The sequence below is a fragment of the Toxotes jaculatrix genome, chromosome 8 (assembly GCF_017976425.1).
Source record: "Toxotes jaculatrix isolate fToxJac2 chromosome 8, fToxJac2.pri, whole genome shotgun sequence".
Classification (NCBI taxonomy): Eukaryota; Metazoa; Chordata; class Actinopteri; family Toxotidae; genus Toxotes; species Toxotes jaculatrix.
In genome coordinates this window covers 5,817,288-5,837,610 of record NC_054401.1, presented here as the reverse complement: position 1 = coordinate 5,837,610, position 20,323 = coordinate 5,817,288, and the positions used below count along the sequence as shown (strand labels likewise).

General features: G+C 41.3%; 1 protein-coding gene across 4 annotated transcripts; it reads right to left on the bottom strand.

Annotated features, from left to right (window-relative positions):
* Positions 1-568: 568 nt before the first annotated feature.
* On the bottom strand, positions 569-16,882 carry mag (myelin associated glycoprotein). 4 transcript variants are annotated; one of them, XM_041045343.1, is made up of 13 exons: positions 16,757-16,882; positions 12,527-12,628; positions 10,866-10,972; positions 9,884-9,959; positions 9,368-9,736; positions 8,397-8,693; positions 7,695-7,952; positions 7,327-7,587; positions 6,701-7,009; positions 5,449-5,548; positions 4,730-4,826; positions 4,402-4,455; positions 569-4,098 (listed from the first exon to the last, which is right to left on the bottom strand). In XM_041045343.1, exons 4-13 carry the CDS (start codon positions 9,927-9,929, stop codon positions 3,940-3,942), a joined length of 1,950 nt encoding a protein of 649 aa, XP_040901277.1. In that variant the 5' UTR covers positions 9,930-9,959; positions 10,866-10,972; positions 12,527-12,628; positions 16,757-16,882; the 3' UTR covers positions 569-3,939. The 4 variants fall into 4 exon arrangements, with proteins under 4 accessions (XP_040901277.1, XP_040901276.1, XP_040901278.1 ...); XM_041045342.1 differs by lacking the exon at positions 16,757-16,882 and adding an exon at positions 12,723-12,798; XM_041045344.1 differs by lacking the exons at positions 4,402-4,455; positions 16,757-16,882 and adding an exon at positions 12,723-12,798.
* Positions 16,883-20,323: the final 3,441 nt, after the last annotated feature.

The window sequence follows — 20,323 nt, the reverse complement described above, 5'->3', positions numbered from 1 at the left end:
TAACTAGGCTCTGTTAGCAGCTCTTGTTTGATATTTAACATTGAACAACTTTCATTTATTTACTCTATCACTGAAGAAAAATCAAAACCCTAATCATTCTCAGGTACATCTATGTGGAGTCATATGGCCATATTTTTTCCAAGTGCTTTTGTGGATGTTTAGTAATGGATATCAGGGACAATGATATCCTTGCAAAGTGTAACTCTCACTGAATCTAGAAATATAATATCTCTGTGTTTAGATTTGATTAAATTGTGAGTCAAATCACAACTTTCTGTTGTTTTGAGACCAACATTGTTTTCAACAATAATCGGCTGTTTCCATTTTATGTTGTTTTTACTTTATTTATGTTTGCATGGAACTGAAGACAGATGAATTTGCTTGAGGGGTGAAAGAGTTGTTTAAAACAAAAGAGCAAGCAAAGTACATCATTGCAGACATCCTATCGTCATTAACATTGCTAATTTGCAGAGAGAGAGAGAGAGAGACTGCTGAACCCTCATCTGAATTACTGTGTCAATCATATGTGTAGAAAAAAACTCTTCATAATAATAATGATCACCACAAAGTATAGTACATACAGCTTTGCTTTACAACACACTGGCAAAAGATTAGGATAGACTTGATATTTCTACTTTTTTTTTTTTGTTTTTAAATGAGGCGTTTAAAAGACAGTAACTTTTTACTGAATTTGCATACAGGCAATTTAGCAATGCTAGCCAGCCATACTGTATCTAACCCCCCCCAACATCAAGTCAGTAGAACAGTGTCTTAATAAGAGCTTAAAATTAATCAAATAGCCAGTTGACACTGGTGTCAACTTGTACAAGTGTTTGTATACATAAGTAGAAAACTGCATTTTTAATCAGGTTTGACTTGGAGTGTGTAAAAAAAAAAAACGCTCAAAAACTCCAGCACCTAGCTTTTCATGTTGCATATCAATACATTTTGTTGACCTACTCAGATTGACCGACCTTTTTAATTCTGACATTTTCAGTCATATTTGTCACAGTGTTGACTGTCTGCACTCTCCGTGTTTATTTCAAAGATGAATTCTGTGCTGAATAAAAAAAAAGTGATTCTTTCCAAAGATGTGCCAATAAAGAGAAAAAAAAGGTTTAAGAATGGAAACATGCAACAAGTCACCAGTTACAAATAGTGACGGCGGTGTCTTCACTCAGCTGCAGGTTAAAAAAAAAATATTACAAAGCATATAACATTATCATATACAGTGTAACATTGATGAGCAATATTGTAAGAGACATCTGAGCTCGTTCCCTTCTAATTTACACACTCAGACCGACGCGACACTGCATTATGGGTGTGGTTTAACGTCAGAAAAAAGTATCCTATATACAGGTATCCTTATCACCAGAGAGATCCTTTGGGGTTCATGTGAACAGCTTAAATTTGAGTACTCTTTATGATGTCATTTTGTTGTTTTCATGTTGCCTTTTCTGCCCGTGAACAGTTTATCTCCATATGGAGTTACCACAATCAGAGGCCTTTGCTGTACTTTGAAATCACACTGATTGTTAACCCACTTAGAAACAGCTCACAGACACATGCTGCCGCCTTGATGAACTTAATCTATAATTTTAAATGAGGCAGCCACTGTTCAATTTTGATTCATAACACAAATTTATAAAGCGTTGGTCATGGTATATGCATCAAAAGCAATTTCATTCAGAGTTGACTGCACATCTCCCGACAGATTTTTACTTTCCACTTGAGTCTTGTGTCAACATCACTACATGCAGTGTGACGATGTTGTGGAGGGAAAATCAGTGGACAAGATGCATATTTGATGTTCAGCACAATCAAGTAAATGATTTTTTTTTAAAAAGTGGGCAAAAAGTGGAAGAAGCACAGCAACAGCTTCCTCCCTGGGTTTAGACTCTTTATGTTTATTAAAGGTAGACTCCACTGACCTGCTGACACAGAGGTCAGATATCAGTCATGGGCAATACTGGTCATCCTCTGCGCCTCTGGTCCTGGAGTCGCTTTATAAAGTCTGAGAAAATAAACCCTGGCGATGTCATTATGGTTATCTAGATCTGAGCTTGGAGACCACAAATTTATAACAGACAGCAGAGTTAAAAACTAGGTGCATGGAGTTTGAAAACATAGAAGTTTACCTAGCAGGGAGGGTTTAATGAAAAGATACTATTGGCTGCAATATGGGTAAATGTGGGATCCAGCGTTGTTGGAGTTTATCCCCATACAAGAGACTAAGAGCAAGGTCTTCTGGGCTAAAAATTAAAAATCTGTCTCCTGTGAGTCATCCAACTTAATGGAAGTGCAATAATAAATTGCTTGGGTACACCTTTAATGATTAGTAGAAAACATAGATTAACAGAGCAGGACTTATACTTTAAATCAACTGCAGTCACAGTGAATAACAAGGTTACTCCCTGCATGTAAACACACTCTCATTTGACTACAGTGCACACTAGTTAGAAGCTGGGTAGTGTTTTCTAAGCTCATATAAAGACACTGTTCAGTCAGAGTGGTTGAATGATGTGTGGCAAGACTGTTTCAAATTTGCCACACTGACATTTCATTATAGTGGCAAAAGACTTGTGCGGGGTATTTACTGTGCACGGTATTTACTGTGCATACTAGTGTCCCTTTCCCTCTCAGTACACATTTGATTAATATATTATTGACACCATCTTTATCAAGTTAGACTATTAGTGAGCTTTGATATTACATCATGGGTCGATCAAATGTCTTTGAATTGCCCACACAGCTGACAGGTCAGCATCACTTTTTGGCATTCAAACATCTGATGCAACCCCGCGAGAAAAAAAAAATCATCAGCTTCTCAGGTGAAGCGATGCTCGAATTTCCCAAAGACCCCAGAGATCAGTGTCCTGTGATCCTTCAGCACAAAATGAACAAACACACGCATACACGCACATATTGTCTAAGAGAGATAACACTGTGGCCGCTCACGTGCAAGTATAATGTGCTTTAGGTCTGTTTTTTTTTTTCTCTCCAGATCAATCACAGAGCTAGGCCCCGTGCCTTAAGGAAAAGAAGGAGACAGACATTTTGCGTTGGCCACGCTGCAGGAAATTCCCAAAAAAATCTCAACACATCCTAAAGTTGGATGCTGGATAGAAACTGTGACGTTTTTCAGAACCGGACTGTGTAGCACTTCAATTTTCAAAATCTCTTTAATTATTATCAAAAGTGATGGTAACTTTTTTTTTTCATTTATTATGAGAGGCTACTGAGTCACAGCACACATTAAATACAATTATGTGGAAACAAGATTCTGAGATGCGTTTCCATCTCCCGCCTCAGTCGGTTATCTTCCTAGGATGTAATTAACCAAAAGGAAAGAGAGGAGAGGGTTCGCTCTCAGTAGACACGCATAAAGATAATAGAACAAAAAGCACGGTTACTCCTTGCCCCGATGCTTCGGCTGGCAGCAGACACAGTGACAGTTATAAGAGACAGATGTAGAGCAAATAGTGAGATGGATGCAAGCACTCCGATGTCTGTCATTTGACAATAACATCAACAATCACAATGAAGAACATGGAGAAAGCAACGAAAACATGGTCGCTTGTTAACACTGCATGTTTTAGAGCCCATGTATTACAACCGAGGCTAGAAAATTAAATAACTTCTTTTACATTGTCCACTGGATCATGCACTGATCCAGAAAGTACCAGGTTTGCCAGATGGTGGCGTATGAAGGGGAATCCCATGGAGGAGGGGCAGCATGAGGGGAAGTACTGGAATCAAGTGGTACGTTATATGAGACAAATCTGAAGAAATGAGAAATAAGAAGTCATCATGTGCAGAGAGAAATCCATCAGAGGAGGGGGCAGGGGATTATTATACAGTTTATGGGACAGAAGATGTGTGTAATACGGGGTTGCCACTGCGTCTCGCATAGCCGAGGGATCAGGGAAGGATCGCGATTCATTTGGCTTTGATTTCCGTGTAGTTGCTGCCGTCATCCCCCCTCCCTGAGGCCCCCTCCCTGGACCTGCCCCCGATAAACTCCAGAGCAGCGTAATTCAGCTCTTGCCTCTCCAGTCCTGCCATAGAGCCCACAGGTTGATAATCCCCGTCTTCTCCCTGCAGACAGAAGGACCGATCAGCGGCACAAACCACTCGCAAGGTGCCAGTGACACCTCGGATGACAGAAGAGTGTGACAGACACCATAAAGAAAAGATGTTAGTGGTTACTGGTCGACATACTGACAAGGAGACTGAGATGTTTCCTGTTAGTTTGGCAGTTGGTGTTAGCAATGAGGCAGCCGTGCAGAAGGCAGTTTTGGAAACAAATGGCAGTGTACAGAACACTGAAGCTGATATGCGAGGAGATGCATCTGTCACTGAGGCTTGTGCTTTTAATGGGGATTTGTTTAGGAACCTTACCGTAGTCTCCTCTAGAATGGAGTTAAACTTTGAGCCCAACAGCTCTGTCTTAAGCTGTGCAAGAGTTAGGGGAGAGAAAAACAGACAGAAAAACGCAGAGAAGCATGAAAGCAAGAGAAAACAGTGTTTGGAAAGGTCATGTTGGAGCTACTAGACTGCTTGTGGGAGAGATTCCTTCCATAACCTCATTTTCAGAGGTCAAAATGGGGTCTCATCATTTTTTTATGACTTGTTTTATTACACAAAAATACAACCCCAAACAGTCTGAGAATGGTCATCCAACCCATCCTCCATTATAATCATGATCATTGACATCAGCATGTCTCACCACTTTCTTCCTCAGATTTTGTTTGTCCTTCTTGACTGCGCTGTAGTACAAAGCTGGGTTCTCCAGGACCACGTCCTGCCTAGGGTTGCCATTCTCTCTGGGGGACGGAGTCACATAATCAGACTCGGTCTCGACTGCCACTAACGCAGGGCGACACGCCAAGCCTGGGCATCCATTTTAAAACAACAAGCTCTGTCGGGTTATGCTGGAGGCCAACTGTGGCTGTGAGTGACGTGGTTATTTCATGGGTTTAGTCGCTGAGCTCACACCCACTTCAGGGGTGATTTGCCAGAGAAAGCTTGCAAATTTGGGGGTCCAAATATGCCTCGAGGCTAAAATAAAGCACCTTGGTTAAGAGGGCTACCTGGGTTGTATTTAGCATAGCGGGTCAAGGATACAGAAGCGGTGTCAGAGCAGGGAATTGTGCCTGCAAAATATAAGGTTAGTCCAGCTCGCTAACCCCACTCCACAAGGCAGCCAGTGTGGATCTCCGAGGATTTCAACAGGGACTTGTCGTTGCAAATGAACTGAAATTGCTCTGGAGAAATGATTCTAACGTCCACATCAGTCCCACATTCACTCATATACAATGTGCATCAATGTGTTTTAGAATGGATGACTAGGCTTAAGTGTTTCCTTGGATTTCAGAAAATGCTTAGTGAGGAAAGTGACTACTTCTGCCTCGCACTGGCCTAGTTTTAGTTGACATTTATACTCACTTCTTGTTGTTGTGGCCAACGTATCTCACTGCTGCAATGATGAAGGCTATGACCGCCACTCCTCCAATGGTGCCCACTATAACTGCCATCATGTACTTTTCTGAAAATAACGGTGATCACAACATTTAAACGCCATCTATAACCATTGTTAACTTAATTATATTGTGGTTGTATATTGAAAATAAGCTGTTTGCACAACCAATAAGGAGACAACAGGAGGAAAAAGATGGGGACAAGGAAAAAAGAATCCCCTCTTTCAGTGTTCTCTAAAAAGGCAAACCCTAATTTTTCACTTCCACCATGTATATTTCTGAAAATGAAAGAATAGGTGAAGGATAAGGCTGATGTTCATCCACATGGACATGATCCCATTAATCTCATGAAAAGAGAAAACAAAAAACTGTCTTACACCAATCCCAGATCAATCGCACAAGAGAAACCAGTTCGCACAAGGTAATGTGAGCAGCTAACAAGGACGCTATGGAGTTAATCAGGAAGAAGCCTAAATGGTCACAATATTAATTTACACTCCTGAATCGTATCTCGGTCCTCTCTGAAATGTCTGTCATGCATGAGATTTATTTACTCAAGTTGGATCAGAAAGAAGAGCTGCTCAGGGAATTCAGAGATGTACAAAATTAACTTTGTCTACATTGTTTTCTGAAGCGAAAATAAAAACTGCTGCCACCTTGACTTTTTGCCAGTAAAAGTCAATATGTGTGTTTACTGTGAAAATCCTGTGAGTCCATCTCTCATACTCATATTCCTTCCATACCCTGTCTGTACCAATAGTCCATCTGTTCCTACATAGGATGCAAATCTTTAAATATATAGTTTCTTTTTTTTTTTTAAATAGCTTCCTGAAATGACTGTGCACTGTAGTTTTTGGAAGATGTTACTCAAATGGGGAAACTGTGCATTTACTGGGAACTACTTTCTGCTGTCGATCAATACTGGCTTAATTTACTGTAAATGAACAGCATATAGAAGTTGCACTGTCACGCATGAAGCACTGACAAGTTTTGGACAACAGGTGTACGGCACAGAGGAATACATAGATTTGGTGTTTCCTGTCAATAAGAAAATGTAGAATATCATCAGAAGTGCCTGTTAAATTTAACTATAACGTGAAATCATTTTAAATATGACAAGGAAGAGGCTGAAGGAAATTCTGATATGATTTTATCAAACATAACTACAGGAACTGAAAGCAACAGGAATCTGCTTTGGTGTACAGAGGGTTTCTACTCACTCTCCTGCTGTAGCTCCAGAAGTACACTCTCTCTTCCGTACATGTTGGAGATGCTGCAGTGGACGTTAACGGCAGGGCCACCGTTGTCGACCCGCTCTCCTTTCTCCCGCAGCTTGATCATGCCTGTGGAGGTGTATCCGTCTGTGTGTGTGTAGAAGTTGTACCGGCCGTCTGTTTCGTTGATGGTGACGTTCAGGTCGGGCAGGTAGAACTCAATGGTGGGCTCAGGGTTTCCTGTGGCCATGCAGACACACTGGACACCCTCCCTCACCACTGTGCACTTTGACTCCTCCAGAAGCACCGGGGCATCTATTGAAGGAGGCAGCACAATGAAGAGCTACTATAACATCAGTGAATAATGTGAAACATGGTGTTTTTACACAGTAATGCTTCATACTTTGGTCAGGACAAGAGATAATGTAGAGATAATTAGATAGTTGTCAAAGAAATAACATGCACAAATGATTGAACAAAAAAAAATACTTATTTACTGAATGTAACTAACTTGTTTCGTGAAATTCTGCAAGTGCACTGTTACATAAAATGGAGTAAAGTACTTCTAATGATCACTGCAGATGCACTTTTACACAGCTGTTGGGTGAAATACAGAACAGTGATGCACTCACACTCAACAGTGATGTTGAGGGAGCTGCTGGCTCGGCCATGCTCGTTCTCGGCCAGGCAGCGGTACTGTCCGTCTCTCTGTGGCGTGATCTCAAAGATCTCCAGCACTGACAGCTCATTAGCAGTGATGGTGCCCACCAGCTCCCCGTCTTTCAGCCAGGTGAGGGTTGGGGCCGGACTGCCCTGGGTGCTGCAGTGCAGGGCCAGCGAGGTGCCCTCTAGTACTGTCATAGAGTTGTTCACGATGGGCTCGCGTGGAGGGTCTGTAACAAAAAGTGAAGAAATTCAGGGTGTTTTCTTATTCAGACTTGAAAAAATACACAATGTAATCTTAATGAATAGGGACTCGGCTTGTGTCTCAGAAACTTACACTTGACAGCCAGGTAGAGTGAAGTGTTCATCATGCCGTAGCCGTTGTCCCCAATGCAGGTGTACATTCCCTCCTGTGCAGGCGTCACATCGTCCAGGGGGAGAGATATGTTGGACGCCGTGTCCCACACCAGCTCTTGGTCTCCAAACATCCAGGAGATCCTGGGAGGAGGGTTGCTGTCCACCTCGCAGTGCAGCATCACAGAGCTGCCCTCCATCACCTCTGAGGACACATTCACCCACACCGAGCGTGGAGCATCTGGCAGGGCAAGTAATATAGAACACGTTATTTCCAAATACTCAGGCTTCCGGGCACCACCAAACAACTGCCTCACAAAAATGTGTACAACATTTCACATTTCTGTGTGTATATTATTTTAATCTCAGCTGATCGGTCCGCCACTTTAGCTCAAATCACCGCTGTGTGAAAATAAAGCACACCAATTTTAATAACACTTAAAGCATTTTTTGTGCTGCTTTACACAAACACTTAAGAAGATCTGTTTGAGTTTGGGCAGCCTCTGAGTCATTGCCTGGAAGCCACTCAAGAAAGACATTTGCTTGGTGAGAATTCATTTTTGCTATTGTTGGAAATCTACTATGGCATGTCAGACACAACAGTCTCTTTGAGATTATAAACAGAGGCGGAAAAGCATAATTTTTGCTCATTTGCTTTATAGTATGAGGTGCTTTTTTAACTTACACTTGATGTCTAGAGAGATGAGCCTCTCATAGACCAGTGTGGTGTTTGGGTAGTAGACCCTGCAGCCCAGGAGCTGTCCGTTGTGCATGGGTCTGGGTGTGAAGGTGAGGGTGTTGGAGAGCACTGCTGTGTTGCTCTCTTCCAGGACATCAGAAGAGAACTCCGGGTCGGGCAGGTAGTCGGTGTACATCCACTGGATTTCTGGAGTCATGTCAGGGCAGTTGTCAGGAGCATAACACGTCAGCTCAAGACTCTCATCACTGACAATCTCCTCTGGGACATCGATGTTGGGTTGATCTGGTGAACAGGAAGAGAAAGAGAGCACTGGATTTGTTTGATGCATAATAACAAGAAGAACTTTATGTTTATTTTGATGCAGAGTTGCAGCTCAAAACTGAGCAGAACACTAAATAAGCTAAATAAATAAAAATACTGTACAAATCAATAAAAACAGTCACATTAAACATTAAATACATTAACATAAAATAAACAAAGAATACACAGTAAAGCAAACAAAGGCAAGGTATTTTCTGTTACGCCCCGCAGAAAGAAGAAAACATTTCGCCCCCCGCGCCGCCGCCTCAACCATAAATAGATAATAAACACCGGTCTTTGCTCGTCTCCCACTGTAGTCACAGTGAAGCCAAGCGCTACATACGCTTCGTCATATTTCCTCGTCTTAGCTTTCGGGTGACTTTCTCATTATCTCCGTCTCAGCGGTGCGATGCCGGAGTCACATGTGCGCCCCTCTATTTGAGAAGGACTAAACGGTCAACCTTAACCGCTAAACAATTATATAAGCTGAAAGATGGACAAATTGATGCTCACTTGGCCGAATACATATTTGTCTTTGCGTTAAAGCAATACAAATTTGTAATTATTACATTACATTGTCAGCTGTGAAATTATAATATATTTCTGTTTCATTAGTTTCATTTTAATCAATATTCCACTCCAATCATTTATCCTACCAAGAACTTTGAGTTCAGCGAAGTCTGGATATGTATACATGTTGGCTCCACCGAGGTCAGCACGAAAGTAATATCTCCCTGAGTGTTCTGTGCCAATGTTGTTGATGAGCAGAGTGCAGTTCCTCTGGTGCAGGTCACCCAGCAGCTTGGTGCGGCCCTTGTAGCTCTCGTGCACAACGTCCGTGCGTGTTTTGAAGACTACGGGAGGGAAGAGTTGAGGGTAGGGCTGGCCAAAGTACCAGATACCGTGAATGCCACGGTATGGCCTGACGCCAGACGGATACATGAAGGTGCATGGGATGACCACGCAGGAGTTTGTCATGGCCGAGATGTCCCGAGGTACCCAAACGTTCCACTGGCAACTGGCATCTGAGAGATCAGACAGAAAAGTTGAATGAAATGTGATTACAGCAGTCCTCGTCAATGGTGTAAGATCACTGCATGCATGGTGATAAGTATCAGATAAGGGGGAAAAAAAATGTCTACCGTCAAACAAGAGGTACAGGAATTTATTACCGTTGATGATCAACAGCAGTGTTAAGAGCAGCTCCAAACACCACATGGTCTCTGCTCAACGCTGGACCATAGACCTCTGGAACAGATAGCATTCTGTCAGTTACAGTATATTTACCATCAAGGTAGGAAAAAAACGTGTCTTGTTAACAGCATTGGCGCTGTTAACAAGACACCATGACACAGACACACCGTCTACTGCAGATTTTATCTATGAAAACAGAACTGAAACGCATAAAGGAAAAACAAAGCTGTTTTAAACTTTACCACCTGAAATGGTTCCAGTAAGTAACTAAGAATATTTCCCATCCCACTGCGGAAAATCTAGTCCCTCAAGAGAATTCATAAACATCATGTCAGGAGATGTTTTTGTGGCAAACATTGCTGCGGAGTTTCTCCGCAAAATGAAACATTTCTTGCAATTACCAAGCAGTTCCAATTTCATATTTTCATATCTCATCACAGACGTCCCTGTATCAGTATTCACCATAGTACAGTAGTTCATTTCATGCCCCAGATGAACCAAATCTGATATTGTACTGCAGCCATGAGTCAATAACCTATTTATCTACAAAAACACCATGATACACTATTTTTCTCCAAGAAGTACAACACAACAGTCAGGAGAACAGGAAACGCATAATGTTATGCCAGCTAAATAATTCTCTCTTACTTCGTTATTATTAGTGGAGTTAGAAATGTCACCCAGTATTCCAGAACAAAACACACCTGGAACAAATGACACATTCAATGTCATGCTGTAGAGTAAACTTAGGCAACTTGTCCTTTATCACATTTTAAAACGTGCTGGGTTTGGAATGTATTGGTTAAGTATGTTTAACTTAGCTTATTGTTAAACTGTATTTTGTGCAAGTACAAAATACAGTTTGTATGGTTTAACAAGGTTTTTTTTTAATGTTCATGAATATAATCTGAGTCAGAGCAATAAAAACATTATGACTTGTAACCATAACCGTGGTTTCACCTTGAAATGCTGATGGTAAAAACAGACAGAAGCTCTGCAGGACAGCTTGTCAGCAGCTCCAAAAGAGGGTGGTCACTCACACCCAGACAGCTTGACAGCCTTCTTCTCTGTAAAATAATAATAATAATAATATTTAATTAATTAAATAAATGAAGAAGAAGAAGAAGAAGAAGAAGAAATTAGTGACATCAGCATCATCAGGCAATGACTTCACTCTGTAGCTGTAGTAAGGGACACGAACACACACAAGCTCAGCGTCAGTCAGCACCTGTTTGCTCCCCCTCAGTAGAGTCACTCATTATGGTTGTCATGCATAATTGTCCAGCCCATGAATGACTGTTACTGTTGGCGGAGCTCTGACACGAAGCCAAACTCAAGTCACTGCACATCATGTCATCATTACATTACTGATACTATCTGTTCTGTTCTAGAAATATATCAAGAGGTCATGATGGACTGAGAACGAGATTCACTGGTGAGAACTTGTAAACAAATGCAACCACATAATCTAATTTAAGCAAAATGGACATTGAGCATTTAGTCTCACTTACTTGTGAAGACCCTACAGGTCTTCACAAGATAGAATAAAGATATAGAACCAGAAAATACAATATGTACACTCGTCAGTATAATGTAATGTTACTGCTTTAGCCTTAATTTTCTCTCTATTTACATTTTTTAACACACTGACTTTTACTTATTACTTTGCTTTTCTTGTTCTCGAAGAAATCTAAATATGATAAACAAATCAAATGTATACTAATATCATAAATATACTACTGTTGCTTTGGAGTTGATGTAGAATTAATACATGCAGAAGTACAAGTAGAGGAAACGGATTTAGCCTCATGCTGCAGCAGCCGGTGTGTGCAGATGGCAGGCCTAAGAGTGGATTGCGCTTTAGAGCTTCATGATTAACACATCCCAACATCCCCCAGAGAATCCATGACCAATATTAGCCTTGTTGATGGAGAGAAGAGAAAAATTCTGTTGGTTTGAGAGTGTAAGAGGCCATGGGTTTGTCATGCTGCTCATCATGCAGTCTGACTGCTAAACTCTGTCAGATTCATAGAGATCTGAACATGTTTTGCCAGCTGATTGTACCAACTCCTGAAGTAAATACATGTAAGACAGTGTGCCAAAAGAGTTTAACTGAGGGACAGACAGCTGAACAATACAACAAATTTATAGTATAAACCATAAATTTCCATAAAGTCAAAGGGAGCTTTAGATTTGGGTAACAATTCTGTAGATTCATCAATCCAATGAACTCCATCACAATGTCATTTGAACATCTCGGATTGAAAGGGGTCACATTTTGAGACATCTTGGCGCATAATGCCACACTGTGGTCTGTGACAGTCTTAACTTTTCTCCAATGTTGTGTCAAGCTCCACCATCTGCACTGCAACAAAAGGCCAAGAGCCAGGCGAGTGTGTCCAGGCAGAGGGGCCGTGCATCAGCAACAGCAGGAGAGAATAGAGCCGAGCGGCCAGGCAGGGCCACTGACACCACCACCAACCCCAGCGACAACGGCCTCATTCATGGGGCAGACAAACGGCTGGCACAGAGCACAGAGCATACGTGTGCACACTTACACACACGCGACACGCACACAAAACACTTGCCTCATACCAGCCTCAGCACCAGGCTCCTTCTACCTCTCAGTCCTGACTTCTTCTTCTTCTTCTTCTTCTTCTTCTTCCTGTAGTTTTTGTTCTCCCTGAGTTGGTCGTCTGGCTCTGAATCCTAGACGTCAGATTCTGTGGGAGAGCATAGAGAAGGGAGATAAAGAGAGATGCTAGAAGGAGACAAGGAGAAGGGGAAGAGAGGGAGTCTGTGTGAGCTCTGGTTTACATGCGTCGTGGGCAGCTCTGAATATGCGTTCAGGCATTTCTGAAGCTGTTCTTTAGCCCACTCAGCATTCCTTTCCTTTCTGTTCCACCATTTCCCCGAGCAAGTCCTGTGTGTCTCGAAGCCTTGAACTATGAGCCTGGATCATACTTCCCTCTGAGGTCAAATCAAAACATGGGAACATTAGCTTGACTTTTTTATGCTAGTGGTCCTGATGACACAAGGGCAAAAGCTGCATGGCGAAGGCACAATGACTCAATATCACTTTGAGTAAGGCTGCGTCAGAGCAACATACGGAGAGTAGGAGGACCATAGAACTTGTGGGATGAATATGGTTATGTAAATTACAGATTTACGTTAGTTTGGTACAGATTATTATCATAGAAAGGTTCATTTGTTTAAAAGCATGAGCTTAAAGAGCGTAAATCACACAGACTCAAAAAAGTATTTGAATCTGAAGCCACATCTGGATAAATCTGAATTGCATAAATGGAAAAAGGCTTCAGGGCACAATCATTGATCTTTGAAGTCATATGGAGATCCAATAATTTCCCTGCTGAAGAATGTTTGTAGGCGGGGAGCACAAACATGGATCCACTAGAGGTCCACCTAGTTTGCATATAAAAGTAACAAAGGCAACTTGTCTATACAAGTGGAACTTTTTTTTTTTTGCCATCCTCATTGTTCCATTTAGGGTGAGTCACTGTGTCCAAAGGCCGTTAGGCCACCGGCCAAGTGATGGCATCGACCGAGCTGTGGATAACCTCAAGGGAATCCCTCCGTAAACAGTCTGGAGAAGAGCTGAAGAAGAGAATGCTGCATTGATGGTCTGGAGCCGTGTACAAACGAATACTCGGCATGCCATAACCTCCCCTACACACAAATGCAGCGTAAGGCATGCCAGCACACTTTTCAGTGTGGGGTGTGCAGCTATGTGACCTTCCTCTGCATCTCCTCTGTGCTTTTCATAAGCTCAGCCTGCTCTATTGTCCTGCTGGGACTGCGGCCGTTGTATATACAGTATGTGTGCATTACACGTGTGAGAGCAGATCCAGCAAGCATTTAGATAAGCAAAATTATATCTTGTCTGTGTTTCTGCGGCCATTTATCACAAAGACAGAAGCAAACAGGACTTTACAGAGAACTAATTAACAATGTTTTAACAGTAAAACAAGGAAACAAAAGAAGTGACAATAAAAAAAAAACATGAAAAAAATCACAAACCAAAAGACAAAGCTGAGCACAGTTTAGACCAGAAGATATGTAATATAAAAGTACATCAGTGCATACTGATCTTAATCTGATCCTTTTGCTGCAGAGCCTGTGTAGAACCTCATCTTCTATTATCTAAGGTAATCAAACCTCAACATAACCACTGATTCCACATCACGCTTCAGGGATACAGATGCTGTCTGAACAATCAGCTCTGCTAAATTAGGCCACGACACCTTTTATGAGTCATTTTACGTGATTGAAATGTGCTCGCACAAACAGCCGACTGTGCCAAGAAGAACATTTTCATTGTGAATATCGTCTGTGGCTCATGCACAAGAGCTTCGCCGTGGCTCTTGGATGGGGGGTAAAAAAAGAATGGGAACCTTGTATGCAGAACACTGCCCATTGTGCGAGGGAGAAACTGGAGGAATTTTTCCGGAACAGGCCCGCTCACAGCTTGCGCTTTGCTGTTTGCCTGTGACGCGCGTTGGTCCACCACAAGCAATGGCCCCCACTAAAATACTCAGAGGAGCAGATGGTCTTAAAACATGACTGCTCCCCCTCCTACACATGGTGTGCTGAGCTGTGATGAGTCCAGTGTACACACAGACACACACACACAGACACACACACACACACGATACAAACATAAACAAGGAGATATGCCAATATCCAGTCACACAGTCTGTCCAAGGTACTGCAGAGTGCTGGCATAAATAAAAGATTCAGGCCGGACTTTGAGGATGCTGCTCGCCTTTACAATTAATACTCTTAAGTGTATGTAAGGTGCATAAAATACACCTTACATACAAGCACTTCTCCCATGATGTATGTAGTATTTTTGTGTTTTAGGGTATTTTTTATCTACACCATCCGTTTTTTTAAATGACCAACTGCGGCCATAACACGTGTTTATCTTATTATCTTAAGTCTTTCAAAGTAACTGTGGTTTCTTGGTGTGTTATATCAGTACATCATTGGTACAAAGAGATGTGGGCAGGAAGTGGGGCCTACATCTCTTTGCACCAATGCAAAATGTATTTGTCCATTTTTCATCCTTCCACTGTAAGAATTTAGCTGACACACTGCATTTTCCTTTTTTGGCTTGAAATCAAATCAGCATGCTTTTTGTTTTTTTTACATCTACAGATAAGACCTACAGATACATATAACTTTTTTTTTTAAAAAAAGCATAAAAGGAATGTTTTACCAAGACCACATAAAGTCATATTCAGTTGGCAGATCACCAACGTAACAAGAAACCAGGAGCGCCAATAGCTTGTTTCCATCTTTTCTACCTGGCAAACCCGGTCACTCTGGCAATCCCCAGCCCAGTGGGCAGATGGTGAGCCACAGGCCTTCTCTCTCATTAGAGTGCTCTCCCTTCCGCTTTGAACAAAAGGGGGCGACAAACAGAGCTGTCACCTGTTCAGCCACACAGATAAAGTGTGGTCCCATCCCAGTGCTCCCTAAATTGAGAAAGTGAGTATAAATCTGTCATCCTTTTGTTCTTGCATCACCACTGATGGTCTGATTTTGGTGAAATTTGGAAGGATGACACAGCTTTGCACTGAAGAAATTGGCCTCATGGAAGGCATTGCCATCCTTGAAGGAAAGATGCAAGTTGGCATTTATCTATTCTAACAAAAACCAAATCAATGCATTATAATTAAAACCGAAAAAATACCCTACTAATAATAACACTTACACCGAAAGTGTAATTAGATGGGGAAACTTGCTGCACGGGTCCATTGATTCTTACAAAACATATTAATTAGCCTAAAGGGGAAGCTATAATTAAAGGTCAAAATCTGAAACTCAGATGTGTTACCACTTTTATGATTTAGCTTACCCTGAAGGGATTATGCCTTTCTGGCACAGTGATTTTGCTCATCAATTGGGCCATAACTGAGAATTAAAATTACACTCAACACTACGCTATTAGTAAAAAGTACTACTTCTATGTTTCTACTTTATATATGTAGAAATCTCTGCTTGTGGATGCAGGAAAACACTGTAGCCTCTGACAGCGTCATTAAAGAAAACATATCTGTCTCTCAATTGAATAATGCAGACCACTGTTAAATTACTTGTAAAACTGTTTTGGTTGGCTGTGTAATCGGAGGATTTTCTACCTGGCATCTGATGTCTGTTTGGATGTGGTAATACACTCTGGCAATTACAGGAACAGCTCAGTGCTAATGGCACAGGCAGTGAAATCTGTCCAGTAATAATTGGCTGGGCTTTTAGCAGCCCCCGCTAACATCGAACAGCACATGCACACACAAACACACTCACTCACTTACTCATGTGTGCATGCTTACACATCATCACAAACACGTCCACCCGTGCACACGTTCATCAAGGCGCGCACAGACACACACTAATTCATTACCTAACTCAGTCTAACTTGTGACTCATCCAACTCTCAATCTTTTCACTCACTCACTCATCACCTCATCTATGAGCACTCACGCTCACCCTGACTGTAGGTGTTTGACCTTAAAGAACAAAAATAACAAAATTAACAAGAAATCTAGATACATAGATACAGACATAATGCGTCTACTTATTGTGTAAACAACCATAGACCCTTAATAAAATCTAATACATCATAAACACCCCACTGTTGCTGCTCACTTGGAATCACAGAACATGATTAGATGTTACTGGTTATCATTACTGTTACATTAGTTCCTCCCTCTGTCCTCCCTTATCTGCACAAATCTCCAAATCAGTCATCCACTTCCTTAAAAAAAATCTCCAATTCCAAAAATCTCTGAGTGGCACAAAAAGTCAAAAACAAAGTAAGTGCACCTCACCTGTGTAGGTGATCGTGGCCAGCCTCCAAGCGTTCACCACCTCCTGTCTGAGCAGTGCCAGCAGCCTTCCCTCTGACACTCACATGCAAAGCGTCACACCAGCCTGTCGCCAGCAAGACCTCTCGCCACTCTCTGTACCAAGCCCCAACGGTGGGGAATAAACTGCCCTCCCCACTGCCGCCACCATCATCACCACCACCACCATCACCCCTCCCATATGAAAATCAGTCCTTCAGTAAAGCAGCATTGTTCGAAGGCTTCGCTCTGAGGCTAAACCATTCATAAATACACACGGGGCCACAAAGGGCCACACTGTTTCCCCTTGCCCTAACAAATATGGGTGAGGCTTTGAGCTCCAGGGTCTTTCTGTCCAACACCGCCAGTTGGTCTACACTGGATGGAATTGAGCACATTTGATCATTTTGGATTGATGGAGTGCACATCCAGATTTTTTTGTTTTGTTTTTGAGGTCAGTGTAACAGAAGCCAGGAAGTGAGTTTGGGAGGGGGTGGTGAGGATGATGAGGGGGATGAGGAACAATAAGAGGGAAAGGACATGAATTAAAGTAGTGAGGGGGCTAAAAGCCACTGTTTGTCTTTTAATCACATTTGTCACAGTTTGGAGACTAAAAACCCAAAGCAGCAGCAAATAAAACAAAACAAAAAACAAACAATGTTCTTGCATGTTTTACCCTGCAAATCTGCTGTTCAGAACATGACGTAGAGACTAATATTTATTGTATCTTTTAAAAATAATAGATTGAATAATAGTAATATCTATTTTTATTATGCACATAAAGTTTACATGTTTAGCACTGAGATTGCTGGATTGAATTACAGGCAAAAGTGTTTAAGCTTCATAAATGATTAAACATCAGATTTAAGTTACAGAACCGACTGAAAACAACAAGCTAGAAAAAGTTCAAAAGCTATAATTAGTACAGATGAGTACAAATCTACTTTACAGGACTAAACTAGACTATTTGTTTTATTTTAATAATACATTTGAACCTTCCACTAATGTTACTGGGCTTCATCATATCTTAGTACAAAGCTGGGGCTGTGTATGAGAAACATCTCCACTGCCTCTGTGATCGAAGACACTACAGGCTCCTCCTTGATGTCCTTTGACTGAACTACACAGTGAGCTGAGGTCACTCTGGAGCTGCTTTTAAACACATTGGTTTTGTTGTGCTTTTTTTTTTCCTGCAGTCTATGTAATAGTTCCACTTTGCAACTCTACATAATCAGCAAGCAACAGTAACCGAAAGCAAACCTGGGTAACTTAAGTTTTAATATTGTGATTTTTCTACAAGTAAGGTTCGCCCAAAGCCTGTTTTAAAGGTTTATTTACAACTTCACCTCATTGTTGTTTGTTTTTTTTTAAGGCGGTTGGACATCAAATTGGGAAATATGCTTGTTAAAATACAGCCATAGGCCAACTCAACCTTCGTACTACTAACATTACTAAAATCACCACACATTATTAAGCGTAAATGAGGCATTAGAAGTGTTCACACAGTTACAGGGTGCTGTGAAACCCCAAGACTTGTTAACACGCCCCCCTCCCTCCTCCTGACACAGTAGCCATTGTCTCCCGAGGCCTTCTGGGACAGAACAGCTCAGCTCGAGCCTGACACCGCACAACACTGGGAAGTCGATGTGCACAGATAATTGTCTTTTAATCACAACAATCCCCTTTTCTCTGCCCTCACTCGTTTGTCTCTGTCTCTTGTTCGACCTTTGCCTCACAGTTGTGACTCTTGTGGCTTTTAGCAAGTTCGAGCAGCCACATTGAGATTGTGAGCTATGGCTTTTGTGATGGAAGCAGGGCTGAAGCTGGGAATGATGGGTCCCATAAAGGAAGTCCAGCAGCTTAACACAGGAACTGCTTCATCTCGTTTATGAGTTTGAGAGACATGGTTTTTCAGTGATGATTTGCTTGTTAATTTTAATCAAATCCTGTTTCAGAAACAAAGCAGCTGAATTAAAAGCAGAACACACGCACAGCTGAGACTTTAGTAACTTTCTACGGACACTGGGTCGACAGTTACAATCCAGCCTTCAAATCCACAAACATACTGTATCTCATAGCTTTTGCAACATTATTGTTTTTGTTCTAAGAGTAACACACACACACGATGATGCTTTTACAATGTTGTGGTGTAGATGTGAAGGGTTGTGTGGGGAGAGAGGGTGTGTGGGTGGATGAGGGGGCGTTGGGCTTGTGCTGGACAGAGACGGGTGACAGAACAACACACTGAGAATGGATCCATTGTCCCTCTGTCCATTTTACTGGACAGAAGCAGTGGATGGCCACCGTTTGAAAGCAGATGAACAGTTGGAAAAATGCTGAAACTTTTTTTGTTCCACTCATCAGATGTTTACCTAAATCACTTTACCTTTATTTGACGTGAAGAAACAGATGAAAATAAATTACGAGTAGGGTTTAAAACCTATGTTGTGCTTTAAAAGACAATGTGTCTACTGCTCACGTAATTCAATTCTGAGGTTTTTCTAATTTTGTTGAACAAAAAGAGGAAATTTTTTTCATTTTAAAGTCTCAGGTTAAGATTCAATTAAATTAAACAGTGATTTAGCTTGGAACACTTGCACACTCACTCCGAGAGGGACTTTGGAAAGATTGAAGATTAATTTAGAGGCTAAAATATTTAACTTGTCTTTTATTTTATCAGCATGAAAATGATTTTTGTACTTCCTTGTTGCGTATAGTGAATTTCAAATTTGGCGCTATGGGCTTCATCAGAGAATATGATGGAGAAATATGTTTGTGCCTGTATGTCCAAAATATTGGGTTTAAATTTAAATCCCTCAAAATATCTCAGTTTGAGATTATTGACCCCACTCAGGACCCTGCCATGCTGCTGTCCCTGTGTCACATGGGATTTTATTTCCCAAAGGTGCAACTAATCTCAAATTTGTCCTACTTGGCTTAAGTTTCCATATTGGGCTCCAACTGTCATTGTGTGGTTTGGATTTGGAGTGTTTAATATGCAGGTCGTTTCTGAAACATTTTCTCTAGCTGTAACCTCTGACCAATCGCAATTTTTAGAAGAACTTAGTTCTGTGTTTTACCATAACGCCACGTCATAAATATTTGTGTCATCACTGAAAAACTGTGTAAGACAGATACTTCAGACTACTAAGAAAACAATGACTACTGTGTATTTGCACAAAATGACAGCTAACAAGGTCGTGATGACAAAAAAAAAAAGCTGAACATAATACTGGCAGTGAAAGTGATCATTAGTGGAGAACAATATGAAACCCATATTTAAATCTGAAAAATGCTGACTTTTCTAAGTCACCTGTCTCCAATCTTTCAGCACATACTCAGGTGAATACCTAATGCATAGTTATCAAACAGAACAGACAGCCTATTACTTATTTTCTGTATGTCATTCTTTGTGGCCAATCCAATTAATCTGGTACAACATCAAATATCTATCAAGTGTAGACTGGAATAATTAAATGTTGTGGACGAGTTAATAGATTAATTGTACATATACAATCCACTGCTGTGAGCATTTGAACAGATGGGAAAAGG